This window comes from Rhizophagus irregularis, chromosome 20 (genome assembly GCF_026210795.1).
Source record: "Rhizophagus irregularis chromosome 20, complete sequence".
Taxonomy (NCBI): domain Eukaryota; kingdom Fungi; phylum Glomeromycota; class Glomeromycetes; order Glomerales; family Glomeraceae; genus Rhizophagus; species Rhizophagus irregularis.
The window spans coordinates 1,372,002-1,387,879 of record NC_089448.1 but is presented as its reverse complement, the minus strand read 5'-3'; the positions used below and the strand labels follow the sequence as shown (position 1 = coordinate 1,387,879).

Genomic DNA, 15,878 nt, shown 5'->3' with positions numbered 1-15,878 from the left:
CCATGTAAAAAAAGACAAATAAGAGAAATTTGAACTGAACCAAATATTGTGTGATGATCTAGACCACCATCAGTGTAAAGGCATAGAATAGGGGGAATATTGTTAAGGTGATGAGTAAGAATTGTGTTATAAAACTCAGTAGTATGTCTGATAGCACTACTAGGTTGGAATACTGTATCTTTAAATGAAACAAATACTTTTCCACTATAAAATGAATTTTCAATAGATTGGGGAATATTACAAAAGAATATTACAGAAGGTGTAAGTGATAACTTTGTAAAATCATGATCACATGCAACTAAGGGAGTTTCTTGAAAACCATAGTTTTTCTATTGTGAACTCCAGTAGAAGTATTGATACCCTCTCCAATAGAAACCTTATGTTTATCATCTGCACATATAAATGAAACATGCTGTTGATACAAAATTGCAAATTCTCGTAAATACTGAAAAAGAGCTGCACGATAATGTGTGTCTGGATGGTCACTGGTAAAAAAATGATTTATCCTACACATATCTTACACATATTGGGTACTTAAAATGTAGAAAATCATACACAAATAATACACATATCATACACATATCGGGTACTAATATATATATCATACATATATCAGGTACCTGATAGGTATACTATATATATAAATACCCAATATGTGTATGATATGTGTATTATTTGTGTATGATTTTCTACATTTTGAGTACCCGATATATGTAAGATATATGTAGGATATGTGTAGGATAGACCATTTTTTTACCAGTGGGTCTTTACGAAGCTGTCTTGCTTGAACCATAAATTTGATATTAAAACGTCCAGTATATTGTTTTGCACTTTCAGTTATTGATTTGTTGGTTGAAACTGCAAACGTATCCATTCTTCATTTGGAGTAGCAGGTGTAATATTCTTAACTAATGAATACTATTAGAATTATATGCAACTATTAGTACATTTAATTTAGAATATTTTTTCAAGTAAAATACAAATAAAATTAACCTTTTTTAATGCATTTTTCGCATTTGTCAAGTGAAATATTGTGGTAATTTTTCTTGAATAGTTGCTAGTACACGTGCTTGTGCAGTTTCTGATCGTTTTTCAGGATTAATTGGAACTTTCCAAATATAATTAAGGGTGCCAAGATAATTGCCATGATAATACCGATATAAAGTAACAGGAAACTGTATCTGAAGATCTTTAATATAACAGTACCGTTGCATTGCATCTTCAGGTAAAAAGCTATCCAAATTAATTTCGGTATAATTAGCCATATTGGATAGGTGATTTTGAAGTTGTTGGTATTGTGCATAAATTTTTTGACAGGAATCTACTGTGTATACCTTTAGATCATTAGCTGGCTGACGTGTTGGTGTATTACTCAGCAGGTGTATTTATTTCATAGATTTATTAATTTGTTCTAAGTTATTTGCATATTTTCGCATTGAAGATGTAAAAATAAAGACTTCTTCAATAATATTCTCACAAATTTCACTAGCTGCCTATGGTTGTGCTGCTGATAATTCTAATGAAGAAGCTAATTTTTCAAGCTTGTCATGCTCAAGATTATATTTAGCATGCTTTCCAGTAAAATAATAAAGATTATAATTTTGGTCTTTTTGATATTGATCTAATTCATTAAATAATTCTCCAAGTAAAAGTGATCATTCTGCAAATTTTGTACGATGTGGATCTATGTACCACAATGCCGCTGTTAGACGTTCAACAAAACTCTTTCCAAAAGTATTTTGTGTTTCGTTTCTCCATCCAACCATTTTACTTTGAAATAATTTAATAATGTTATTATAAAGTAAATCCTTGCGAGTATCTTCTTTTTTCTGTTCTGGAAGACAAATACGTTGTGAAATATTCATAATTAAATCAAATGCATTTGGCCTTTTTTGAACTGTAGTTTCAGTTGCTTCCAAAATGAACTTAATATGTGTAAAATTAAGTTCAAATAGCATAGATATATCACTCTGCAGTCCTTCCTCTACATAAACCCATTTTTCTGGAGGTTTTCTTAAAAATACCTGAATACCTCCTAAATTTTCGAACTGGTTATTTGTTGCTATATTAAACACATTGTGAAACTGGCAACAGTCTGTAAGCAATACCTTTACAATCTTATCTGAAATGATTGTTTTTGCTTCTTTAAGTACGCACACAACAAAGAAACCCATTGTGCAACAGGATTTTGGGTACAAAATTGAGAAAGCATCATTTATATGTTAATAAAAAGTTGCGGCCGATCTATTGGTAAAATACGGCTGATCTAATGGTCAATTTTAGTGATTTAATTGTAAATCACATGATTAATTTTAACCAATCAAATTGATAAAATATGTGTTGTTCAACTATCCTTTATTTATCCAATTGGAGGGGGGGGTTATGTTAAACAAAGGTTTGGATTTGAGCGGCCTAATGAGCAGTTTCTTTATTTGCTGTTTCAATGATTTTTTCCTTTTTTACTAATTCAATTTCTAATTCACTTATTTTCTTGTCTAATTCCTCCTCTAGTTCAGTTTTTTCTTTAGTTAGGTTTTGAGAATTTTGCTGTAGTGCTTCTATTTCATTTTCTTTTTGTCTAATCTTTTCTTGTTTTTTAAATATCTTTTTTTGTAGTTGATCATTTTGTTTTTGGCTGATTTCTATATTAGCTTTTATTTGCTCTTGAGCTTGAATTAAATCCTTCTCAATAATTTGATTTTTCTCCTTTAATTTGCTTATTTCATTTTCCAATTTTCCTTTTTCTTCTTGTATGTTGTTATTTGTCCCTTCAATAATTCTTTCCTTTACTGCTAGCTCCTCTTCTAGTTCAGTTTTTTCTTTAGTCAAGTTTTGAGAATTTTGCTGGAGAGCTGTTATTTCATTATCTTTTTGTTTAATTATTTCTTGTTTTTCAATTATCTGTTCAGGACCCCGAAATATATATGTAGAGGTCAGGTCCAGAAGTGGTCCAAAATACGCATTCTTTCAGGGCCAGAATTACGATAATTTCAGCCATTATCTAAATTAGGAAATATTATTTTGGCTGGGATTATCCATAAAAGGAATGATCTACATGATTTTTTTGACTCATTATACGCAAACTCTGAACTGACCCTTTTATGTATATTTCAGGGTCCTATCTGTTCTTGTAATTGAAAATTTTGTTTTTGGCTGGTTTCTGTACTAACTTTTACTTGCTCTTGAATTTGAAATAAATCTTTTCAATAATTTGATTTTTCTCCTTTAATTTGCTTATCTCATCTTCCAATTTTCCTTTTTGTTCTTGTAATAAGTTGTTTGAGTTTTCATAATTACAAATGATTTTTTTATCTTCTTCAATAATTTTTTCCTTTTTTGTTAATTTAATTTCTAATTCACTTATTTTTTGCTTAATTTCTCCTCTAGTTCACTTTTTTCTTTGGTTAAGTGTTGGAAATTTTGCTGAAGTACTTCTATTTTATTTTCCTTTTCTTTAATTTCTGTAGTAACTTTTATTTGCTCTTGATTCTGAATTAAACCTTCTTCTATAATTGGTTTTTGTATGGCAAGCCAAGCTGGACTAAACTATCAGGCATTGGGCGGGTGAAAAATCAAGCATGGATTGACAAAATGTTACACCGTGCCTGACATTTTACCTGTTCATGCTTGATATTCATCTGTCCGTGCTTGATATTTATCTGTACGTGTTTGATATTTTTATCTGTTCATGCTTGATGTTTATCTATCACGTGCTTGATATTTTTATCTGTTCATGCTTGATGTTTATCTGTTCATGCTTGATGTTTATCTGTATGTGCTTGATGTTTTATCTGTACCGTGCTTGATGTTTTATCTGTACGTGCTTGATATTTATCTGTACGTGCTTGATGGTTTTATCTGTACGTGCTTGATGGTTTTATCTGACCATGCTTGACATTTTTATCCGTCTGTGCTTTATGTTTTTATCCATCTGTGCTTGATATTTTTGTCCGTCTGTACTTGATGTTTTTGTCCAACTGTGTTTGATTTAATCCAACTATACTCGATAATTTTATCTTTGTCAAAAATTAGTTTCTTTGTCAGCACAGGGTTGATATTTTGTTGGTCACATGTTTTTAAGTTTAGCGTAGTTTTAAAAAAATTTTTTTTTTTTTTATAAACAAATTTTGTAGAGAATTTTTATTTTTAATATAGGCAAAGGCTTTGTTTGGTAGAATTTCTTTGGGAATTTTTAATAAGATTTTTTTGATAAAAAATTTCATTAGAAAATTTTTTTCATTGATAGGGACATTTCAGAGTTTTTTTTTTTGATGATAATTTCATTAAAAACTTTTATTTGATAGAAATTTTATTGGAGAATTTTTTTTTAATAAGATTTTTTTTTTGACATATACTTAATTTGTTGGAACAATTTTTTTTAACAGGAGAGATTTTTTTTTTTGATAGAGAATTAATTGAAAATTTTTTTTTTTTTGTAGAAAATTATTTGAAGAATTTTTTTAATAGGGAAGATTTTTTTTTTTTGATAGATAATTTCGTTATTAGAAAATTTTTTTGACTAGTGAGATTTTTTTTGATAGAGAATTTCGTTAAGAATTTTTTTTTAATAGGACTGAGGGAGTTTTCCTTGATAAAGAATTCTTTTGGAATTTTTTTTAATAGGTGAAAGTATTTTTAACGGAGAATTTTATTAGAGAATTTTTTTTTTTTTTTGATAGAAATTTTCAACATAGAATTTTCTTTTTAATAGGTAAGTTTTTTTTTTTGATAGATCATTTCGTTAATAATTTTTTTAACAGGAGATTTTTTTTTTGATAGAAAATTTCGGTAAAGAATTTTTTTTTTAGAATTTTTTTTTTAATAGGAGGGAAGTTTTTTTTTGATAGAAATTCTTTTGAGAACTTTTTTAAATAGGTAAGAATCTTTGAATTTTTTTTTAATAGGGAAAATGTATTTTTTGATGGAAGATTTTCGTTAGAAATTTTTCTTAATCAGGGATATTTTTTTTGATTGAGAATTTCATTAGAGAATTGTTGGTTGAAAAATTTTTTTATTTTTTTGATGGAGAATTTTGTTAGAAGTCTCAATAGAAAATTTTATTGAAAATAGTTTTTTTTTAATAAGGGTATTGAGAATTTTGGCTTGAAATTTTTTTTTTAATAAAGAATTTCATTAGGAATCTTTTTTTTTTATAAAAAATTGATTGAAAATTTATTGGAAATTTTTTATTAAATTTTACAATTTTAATAAATTTTTACTCCTCTTCGTCATCCCATAACTTCTTTTAATCTTCCATCGCTCCTTTTTGTCTCCCATCACTCCTTTTCGTCTCCCATTGCTTCTTTTTGTCTCCCATCACGCCTCTTCGTCTCCTATCACTCCTTTTCGTCTCCCATCACTCTTTTTTGTCTCCCATCGCTCCCTTTCATCTCCTATCACTCCTCTTAATCTTCCCATCACTTCTTTTCGTCTCCTATCACTCCTTTTCGTCTCCCATCACTCCTTTTAATCTTCCCATCACTTCTTTTCGTCTCCCATCATTCCTCTTAATCTTCCCATCACTTCTTTTCGTCTCCCATCACTCCTTTTTATCTCCCATCACTCCTCTTCGTCACCCATCACTCCTCTTCGTCTCCCATCACTTCTTTTCGTCTCCCATCACTCCTCTTCGTCTTTCATCACTTCCTTTTGTCTCCCATCACTCCTCTTAATCTTCCCATCACTTTTTTTTTATCTCCCATCACTCCTCTTTGTCTCCAATCACTTCTTTTCATCTCCCATCACTCCTTTTCGTCTCTCATCATGTCCTATTTCTCCTTTTTGTTTCCTATCACTTCTCATTACTCTTTTTTTTCCCTTTCATCTTCTATTACTTTCCATTACTCCATTGTTATTTTATTTTTTTATTAGCATTTTTTTCCTTGATCATTGTAATTTACTTATCTTTTTTATTTCTTGTTATTGTTTCTTTTATTTGTACACTTCAATAAAAATAAATATGGTGATTTTTTTCTTTAAAATCGTAAATGTGACTTAAATTTTAATATTTGTAAATAAAATTTAATTAAATAAGATATTTTGAATAAATATATTTGCAAAAAAATTTTTTTAAAAAATATCTTTTTAATAATAACCGATCAAAAATTAGATAGTACATATATATTTGAAAAAAAAAACCCAGGCGATGATCGCCCAGGCAATCCCAATTTTTTATTTATATATTAAACAAGAGTCCATCATTCATGGGGAGCTGTGAAATTCATAGCATTCTGTTCATTTTAGTCTATACACTCAGTAATTTCGGCATAATTTCAGCAGGTTCAGTTTAGGACCATTCCTGAAACTGAAACTCTGCCGAAAGTCAAGATTCAGGCCGAAATTGTCTGGCCAGCACTATACATTTTGGCTCGCATTATGAATTTTGTAATGTTTGCTGGCATTTTGCTGATCAATGATAACTATGAACCGGCCAATATTTTACCGATTGTAATTAATATATGGGTTTGTCACATGATTGCCGATCAATGTTGCGTTTTTTTTTAACATTTTTTTAATTCTTTATTTAAAAATTATGATTTAATAATATAGGGAGTACTAAGTTATTTTTAATTCCATTATTACCTATTTATATAATATCATAACTACATATAATTTAAACTAACTAAATTATTTACTTAAAAAATTATTTTGTAATTTCTTTTAGTTAGTAAGTTATACTAAGTTATTTATTATTGCTTTATTTATATAATATTTACATAATTTAAATTAACTAAATTTTTTATTTAAAAAATTATTTAATAATATAGGGAGTAATACTTATCAGGCATTTACTAATTGGTGATTTATGTTAGTACAACCAGTTACTAAGTTGTATAAAAAATACCTATTACGTAAGCCTGATAAAACAGTTACTCGGCACAACGTGACCTAATAACTGCGGCACTGTCGATCAGTAAAATTTACTGAGCTGCGCTCAGTAAATCTCACCAATCATATTGCTTATTGCAAATACAACAGTTACTCGGCACTTCGTGCCGAGTAACTATTAATTATTTATTAATTCTATTATTACTTATTTATATAACATTTACATATAATTTAAATTAGCTAAATTCTTTATTTAAAAAATTTATCTAATAATATAAAATTTAAACTAACTTCTTTATTTAATAGATTGTATAAAGTTATAAGTTATTTATTATTGCTTATTTATATAATATTTACATGTAATTTAACTAAATTCTTTGTTTAAAAAATTATTTATTTGTTATTTAATTCTATTATTATTTTATTTATATAATACTTACACATGACTAATTAAATTCTTTATTTGAAAATTATTTTGTAATTTCTTTTTGCTGGTAAGTTATAAGTTATTTATTATTACTTTATTTATATAATATTTACATATAATTTAAACTAACTAAATTTTTTATTAAAAAAAATATTTAATAATATATATAGGGAGTAAGTTATTTATTTCTATTATTACTTTTATTATATAATATTTACATATAGTTTAAACTAACTAAAATTAACTATAATAAAAAACGTTATTTTAACGTTTTTTAACATTTTTTATAATAAAAAAATGCATTTGACGTTATTTCAACGTTTTTTAACATTTTTTATAATGAAAAAATGTTATTTAACGTTTTTTAACATTTTTTACAATAGAAAATGTTATTTGACGTTATTTCAACGTTTTTTAACATTTTTATAATAGAAAAATGTTATTTGACGTTATTTCAACGTTTTTTAACATTTTTATAATAGAAAAATGTTATTTGACGTTATTTCAACGTTTTTTAACATTTTTTATAATGAAAAAATGTTATTTAACGTTTTTTAACATTTTTTATAATAGAAAAATGTTATTTGACGTCATTTAAACGTTTTTTAACATTTTTTATAATGAAAAAATGCTATTTGACGTTGTTTCAACGTTTTTTAACATTTTTTATAATGAAAAAATGTTATTTGACGTTGTTTCAACGTTTTTTAACATTTTTTATAATGAAAAAATGTTATTTGACGTTATTTTAACGTTTTTTAACATTTTTTATAATGAAAAAATGTTATTTGACGTTATTTTAACGTTTTTTAACATTTTTTATAATGAAAAAATGCTATTTGACGTTGTTTCAACGTTTTTTAACATTTTTTATAATGAAAAATGTTATTTGACATTGTTTCAACGTTTTTTAACATTTTTTATAATGAAAAAATGTTATTTGACGTTGTTTCAACGTTTTTTAACATTTTTTATAATGAAAAAATGTTATTTGACGTTATTTTAACGTTTTTTAACATTTTTTATAATGAAAAAATGTTATTTGACGTTATTTTAACGTTTTTTAACATTTTTTATAATGAAAAAATGTTATTTGACGTTATTTTAACGTTTTTTAACATTTTTTATAATGAAAAAATGTTATTTGACGTTATTTTAACGTTTTTTAACATTTTTTATAATGAAAAAATGTTATTTGACGTTATTTTAACGTTTTTTAACATTTTTTATAATGAAAAAATGTTATTTGACGTTATTTTAACGTTTTTTAACATTTTTTATAATGAAAAAATGTTATTTGACGTTATTTTAACGTTTTTTAACATTTTTTAACATTTTTTATAATGAAAAAATGTTATTTGACGTTATTTTAACGTTTTTTAACATTTTTTATAATGAAAAAATGTTATTTGACGTTATTTTAACGTTTTTTAACATTTTTTATAATGAAAAAATGTTATTTGCCGTTATTTTAACGTTTTTTAACATTTTTTATAATGAAAAAATGTTATTTGACGTTATTTTAACGTTTTTTAACATTTTTTATAATGAAAAAATGTTATTTGACGTTATTTTAACGTTTTTTAACATTTTTTATAATGAAAAAATGTTATTTGACGTTATTTTAACGTTTTTTAACATTTTTTATAACGAAAAAATGTTATTTGACGTTATTTTAACGTTTTTTAACATTTTTTATAATAAAAAAATGTATTTGACGTTATTTAACATTTTTTATAATAAAAAAATGTCATTTGACGTTATTTCAACGTTTTTAACATTTTTTATAATGAAAAAATGTTATTTGACGTTATTTCAACGTTTTTTAACATTTTTTATAATAAAAAGATGTCATTTGACGTTATTTTAACGTTTTTTAACATTTTTTATAATAAAAAGATGTCATTTGACGTTATTTTAACGTCTTTTAACATTTTTTATAATAAAAAGATGTCATTTGACGTTATTTTAACGTTTTTTAACATTTTTTATAATAAAAAATGTTATTTGACGTTATTTCAACGTCTTTTAACATTTTTTATAATGAAAAAATGTTATTTGACGTTATTTCAACGTCTTTTAACATTTTTTATAATGAAAAAATGTTATTTGACGTTATTTCAACGTCTTTTAACATTTTTTATAATGAAAAAATGTTATTTGACGTTATTTCAACGTCTTTTAACATTTTTTATAATGAAAAAATGTTATTTGACGTTATTTCAACGTCTTTTAACATTTTTTATAATGAAAAAATGTTATTTGACGTTATTTCAACGTCTTTTAACATTTTTTATAATGAAAAAATGTTATTTGACGTTATTTCAACGTTTTTATAATAAAAAAATGTCATTTGACGTTATTTAACGTTATTTTGACATTTTTTATAATAAAAAAATGTCATTTGACGTTATTTAACGTTATTTTGACATTTTTTATAATAAAAAAATGTCATTTGACGTTATTTAACGTTATTTTGACATTTTTTATAATAAAAAAATGTCATTTGACGTTATTTAACGTTATTTTGACATTTTTTATAATAAAAAAATGTCATTTGACGTTATTTAACGTTATTTTGACATTTTTTATAATAAAAAAATGTCATTTGACGTTATTTAACGTTATTTTGACATTTTTTATAATAAAAAAATGTTATTTGACGTTATTTAACGTTATTTTGACATTTTTTATAATAAAAAAATGTTATTTGACGTTATTTAACGTTATTTTAACATTTTTTTTAAATTAACCATAATAAAAAACGTTATTTTGATGTTTTTTAACATTTTCTTAAATTAACTATAATAAAAAACGTTATTTTTTTTAAATTAACTATAATAAAAAAATGTCACTTGACGTTTTTTCAATTAATTATAATAAAAAAATGCTTTGCATTTAATTACTAAGAAAAAACTTTTGGCATTTTTTATTAAATTACAATTTATTTAGAGTGTAAAGAAAATGCTCCTGCATTTTCTTTTTTAATAACTTAACTTCAGGTTAACAAGTCAATCGGTCAATCTGATGGGTCCCTGAATTGACTTGACCTATTCAGAATACTATTTATTATCTGTTTGTTTAATTTTTATTTAAACAATAAAGGGTAAAAAAAGGTAGAAATGAAAAAAAATTTTTTTTTTTGGAAAAAGCATGATCATTTGTTATTTTCGAAAATTTTTTGTTGAATGAAGATCAAAAGAATTAAAAATTTTATCAAAAACTATTATTTGATGGCTTAATTTAACGTGCAGCAAAGGTGGCACAGATAAGCCTAATTCATGATTTTACTCTAATGATTCCATTATCAATTTTTTGTTTTTTCCTCCTACAGTATATATATATAATATATATATATATATATATATTATATAATATACTGTACATATACATATATATTATATATTATACATTATACAATATACATAAAACATTAAAGTAAAAAAATTACGCCCATATTAGGAAAATGACAAGGGAACCTCTGCCGATCATTTTTTATTGAAAATTACCCAAAAATTTATGGCAAGCCGTACTAAGTCAAAAGGTTGATAACTTTTCATCATGTTTTATGATGATTTTTCATCATGTTTCATGATAACTTTTCATCATGTTTCATGATGACTTTTCATCATGTTTTATGATAACTTTTCATCATGTTGACATGACGACTTTTCATCATGTTGATCATATTTTTCATCATATTTTATGATGATTTTCACCATGTGACATGAAATTTTTTCATCATGTGTTGAATAATCTTCACCCCAGCCAAATGATCGACATAGTTTCTAAGCTAAGTGGGCGTGCACTACATCCTAGCTTATAAACTGCCCATGGGCCAGATTAGCCCACGAGATCTGATTGGTCCAAACAACTTACCAACATTTAATTACAAATAAGGCAATTTTATAACTTTTGACCAGATATTTACTTATAAACTCATGGTCAAGGATTGCATTAATGTACATTTTGTACCACCTTGTAACTATAAAAAAGGCAAAAAAATTTTCAAGGTTACACATTAATTTGGCCAGAATTAAGATAATTTCGCCCAGCAAAATTTGGCCGGAATTATAAAACGGACATAAATGTCCGTTTGCAAATTTGACCAGAATTATAAAAACGGACATAATTTGGCCGGAATTATAAAAACGGACATTAATGTCCGTTTTTGTAAATTTGGTCAGCATTATAAATGCAAATATTATAAATTGCATCAATTTATCATAATCCAGTGATCATAGAAAAAATAAATTATAACTTGTTAGCTTTGTCTCATCAAGACATGTTAAATTGTTAAATTGTGGTTTATATCATCAATAGATGGAAAGTTATTGGCATTTGGAAATATTTAAGAATTCAAAAAAATTCTTTTCAAACAATGTAAATATCTTATTATTTATTAATCCTAAAGGTATAAAACTCCTACCATTTAATACATCTCAATACAATCCAACAAGCTGTGTATTATTTTTTTACAATTACTTGATGACAAGTTAATGCAATTTAACTTTTAGCAATTTGGTATATTTTAACCAAAAAAAAAAATTTTTTTATTGTAAATTTAAGTTATTTAACATTTAAAAAATGATTTTTTGTTTTTATTTTTTACTATTAAATACAAATTATTTCAAAAATGCAGAAAATTAAATCTTTTAATTATTATTTAAAAATTATGCTATAACATTAATTTTTTTATTTTTTATTTACTTTTTTTATTAGATCTAAAAATTGTCAGAAATTTAAATCCTTCAATTATTAATACATTACATATTTATGGAAGTTAAATAAATATACTTATTTATTAATCTATTTAATGTAATTTAGCAATTAACATTTTATTTTGATTTTATTTATTTTTTTATTGATCCAAATTATTTAAAAATTAATAGAAAATTAAATGATTTATTTGGCTCTTTTAATTATTAATATATTATATATTTATAGAAGTTAAATAGTAAACATACTTATTTAATCTATTTAATGTAATTTAGCAATTAACATTAATTTTATTTTAATTTTATTTTATTTTTTTATTTGATCTAAATTATTTAAAATTTGATAGAAAATTAAAGGATTTGATTCTTAATTATTAGTACATTATATATTTATGGAAGTTAGATAAACATACCTATTTAATAATGGAATTTAATATTTAAAATTATTTTATTAATATAAAACTTAATTTTTGTTTTGTTTTTATTTACAGTATTTTTTTATTTTTTTATTTTTATTTTTTTTTATTAGATACAAATTATTTTAAATATTGTTAGAAATTGGATCAACAAAATTATTTATTAAAAAATTTGGATTTGCAAATATTGCAGTAAATGTTTATCAGTACATTTCGCAAATCCAAATTTTTTTTAATGAATGATTTTGTTGATCCAATTTCTAACAATATTTAAAATAATTTGTATTTAATAAAAAATAAATAAAAATAAAAAAAATAAAAAAATACTGTAAATAAAAACAAAACAAAAATTAAGGTTTATATTAATAAAATAATTTAAATATTAAATTCCATTAAATAGATATGTTTATTCAACTTCTATAGATATATAATATACTAATAATTAAAAGAATCAAATCATTTAATTTTCTAATAATATTTAAAATAAATTATATCTAATTAAAAAAAGAATAAAACTAAAATAAAATCAATGGCCTATTAATAAAATAATTTTTCAATTGCTAAATTGCATATGTAATGTACTAATAATTAAAAAATCTAATTTTTTGACAATTTTTAAAATAATTTGTATCTAATAATAAAAAAAATATTTTAATTAATAAAATAATTTTAAATACCAAATTACATTAAATACCAATATGTTTATGTAACTTTCACATATATTTAATTTACTACTAAATACTAAATAGATATATTTATATATGTAACTTCCACATATATTTAATATACTAATAATTGAAAGATCCAATTTTTTGGCAATTTTAAAAATAAAAAAACCAAAAGTCAATATTTTTTCAATAAACCAATTTTTTAAATGCCAAATAACATTAAATAAATAGTATATTTATATAACATTATCTACAATAGTATATAATGAATTGGATAATTAAATAATTTATTTATATATTCTTAATGTAATATATATATATTATATTAAAGTAAACTTCTATAATAAATAGCATGTAATGTATTATTTTATAACAATTAGAATAATAAATTAAATTATTAATTAATTATATCAATTATAAATTTTTGTAAATTTTCTTTACAAAATTTTCGTATAATATTTATAAAACACAATATTCATATAACTTTTATATATTAAATAAATAATAAAACAATATCTAGTATTCTGATTTAAAAAAAAACAAATGTCTATTATCTGATTAAATATTTACATTAAATTGCTAAAAGCTAAATTGCTTTAGCTTGAAATCAAGTAATTACAAATAGAAAGATAAAATATATATAGCTTGTTGGATTGTTTTTTTGAGATATTTTAAATGGTAGCAGTTTTATACCTTTAGGATTAATAAATAAATAATAAAATATTAACATTTTCTTGAAATAATTTTTTATATTTTTAAATATTTATAAATGCTAATAACTTTTATTTATTGATAATAGAAATCCCACTATTTAGCATATTTTGATGAGACAAAGACAACAAAATATAATTTATTTATTTATGATTACTGAATAATTAGTTAAAATATTTACATTCATAATGCTGGCCAAATTTACAAAAACGGACATAAATGTCCGTTTTTATAATTCTGGCCAAATTTGCAAACGGACATTTATGTCCGTTTTATAATTCCGGCCAAATTTTGCTGGGCGAAATTATCTTAATTCTGGCCAAATTAATGTGTAACCTTGAAAAAAATTTTGCCTTTTTTATAGTTACAAGGTGGTACAAAATGTACATTAATGCAATCCTTGACCATGAGTTTATAAGTAAATATCCGGTCAAAAGTTATAAAATTGCCTTATTTGTAATTAAATGTTGGTAAGTTGTTTGGACCAATCAGATCTCGTGGGCTAATCTGGCCCATGGGCAGTTTATAAGCTAGGATGTAGTGCACGCCCACTTAGCTTAGAAACTATGTCGATCATTTGGCTGGGGTGATAATCTTCATCATGTTTCCTAATATGAAATTAAAAATGTCTTGCCAAACTACTGGTTTTTTGATGTTCAGATTTAGAAAATAAGAAATTTTTTTTTTACAAACTTAGAAATTTACCGATTTTCTGGTATTTTGCCATTACACAAATATATATCACATAAAAAATTTTATCACATCACGTTAACAGTATATGAACAAAAGAAAAATAATTCAATAAAAACAATACATATACATAAATATAGGTTGTAAAATTTTTCGTATGGGAAGAGTTCGTATGGGATATCTCTGATAGAAAATATTTTTTTTGAGATTTTTTGAGTTCGTATGGGAAGAGTTCGTATGGGATATCTCTGATAGAAAATATTTTTTTTGAGATTTTTTGAGTTCGTATGGGAAGAGTTCGTATGGGACTTTTTAATAAAGATTTTCTTTTTGTAGGGTTCGTATGGGATATTTTTAATAAAATTTTTTTTTTTGAGATGTTCTAAGATTCGTATAGGATATTTTTGATAAATAAAGATTTTTTTTTTAAGAATTCTATGGGATGATAGATAAGTTTTTTTTTTGAAAGATTCTAGGATATTTCTAATAAAAAAAATTTTTTGAGATTTTCTAAGATTCATATAAAATATTTTTGATAATTTTTTTTTTGAGAGTTTTTTTGATAATTCCATCAGTAAATTTCGGAGGGGTCAATATTGTACATTAATGTGCAATAAGTTCAATATTGTTCAATATATTGCACAAAATTTTAAATTGCACAAATTTTATGCAATAATGAGCAAAATTTTTTGCAATTTATTGTAAAATATTGTATATGTCATTTTTGCATAAAATTTGCACAAAATATTGCACATATACACATAAGAGAAATATAGCCAATTAAAACTATTTATAACCACTGCGTTCCACTAGTCGATTTCGGTCATGTGACTTTCGGCTAAGTTTTGGCCAAAGTTCGGACTGTGCGAAATTTCGACCAAAATTTTGACACATGATATCTTTCCGAAGAATGATTATCACGTATATAATAGATAAGTGATAATCTTTAACAAATTAATTTTTAAATTTTTTTTTATTTAAAACTCTTTCGAAGTTTCACAACGAAACTTTAAAAAAATTATTTTTTATTTTTCTTTTCAAAGTTTCGTTACGAAACTATAAAAAAAATTATTTTTTATTTTATTTTTTTTCTTTAATTTATTTTTATTTAAAACTCTTCGAAGTTTCACAGCAAAACTAAATAAATTATTTTTTTTTCTTTTCAAAGTTTCGTTGCGAAACTATAAAAAAATTATTTTTTATTTATTTTTTTCTTTTAATTTAATGTTTTTCAAAGTTTCGTTTCGAAACTATTATTTATTTTTTATTAAATATTTTTCTTCTATTGTATAGATATTGGCTTTGAAACTTAAAAAATTTTTTTTTCTTATTTTATAGGTTTCACCTTCTGATACTTGGGCCTTGTTAGGTGGTTAAACGCTTCAAAACTTTTTTTTTAAAAAAAGTTTTTTTAAACTTT

General features: G+C 23.6%; 2 protein-coding genes across 2 annotated transcripts; both read right to left on the bottom strand.

The window, feature by feature from the left end:
• Positions 1-1,493: 1,493 nt before the first annotated feature.
• On the bottom strand, positions 1,494-2,174 carry OCT59_012925 (uncharacterized protein; the record flags this gene model as incomplete). The annotated part of the gene is made up of 2 exons (XM_066140470.1): positions 1,494-1,621; positions 1,772-2,174. The coding sequence occupies 2 exons, from the start codon at positions 2,172-2,174 to the stop codon at positions 1,494-1,496; spliced, it is 531 nt and encodes a 176-aa protein (XP_066001352.1).
• Positions 2,175-2,412: 238 nt separating this feature from the next.
• On the bottom strand, positions 2,413-3,638 carry OCT59_012924 (uncharacterized protein; the record flags this gene model as incomplete). The annotated part of the gene is made up of 3 exons (XM_066140469.1): positions 2,413-2,901; positions 3,433-3,546; positions 3,618-3,638. The coding sequence occupies 3 exons, from the start codon at positions 3,636-3,638 to the stop codon at positions 2,413-2,415; spliced, it is 624 nt and encodes a 207-aa protein (XP_066001351.1).
• Between the last annotated feature and the right edge of the window lie 12,240 nt (positions 3,639-15,878).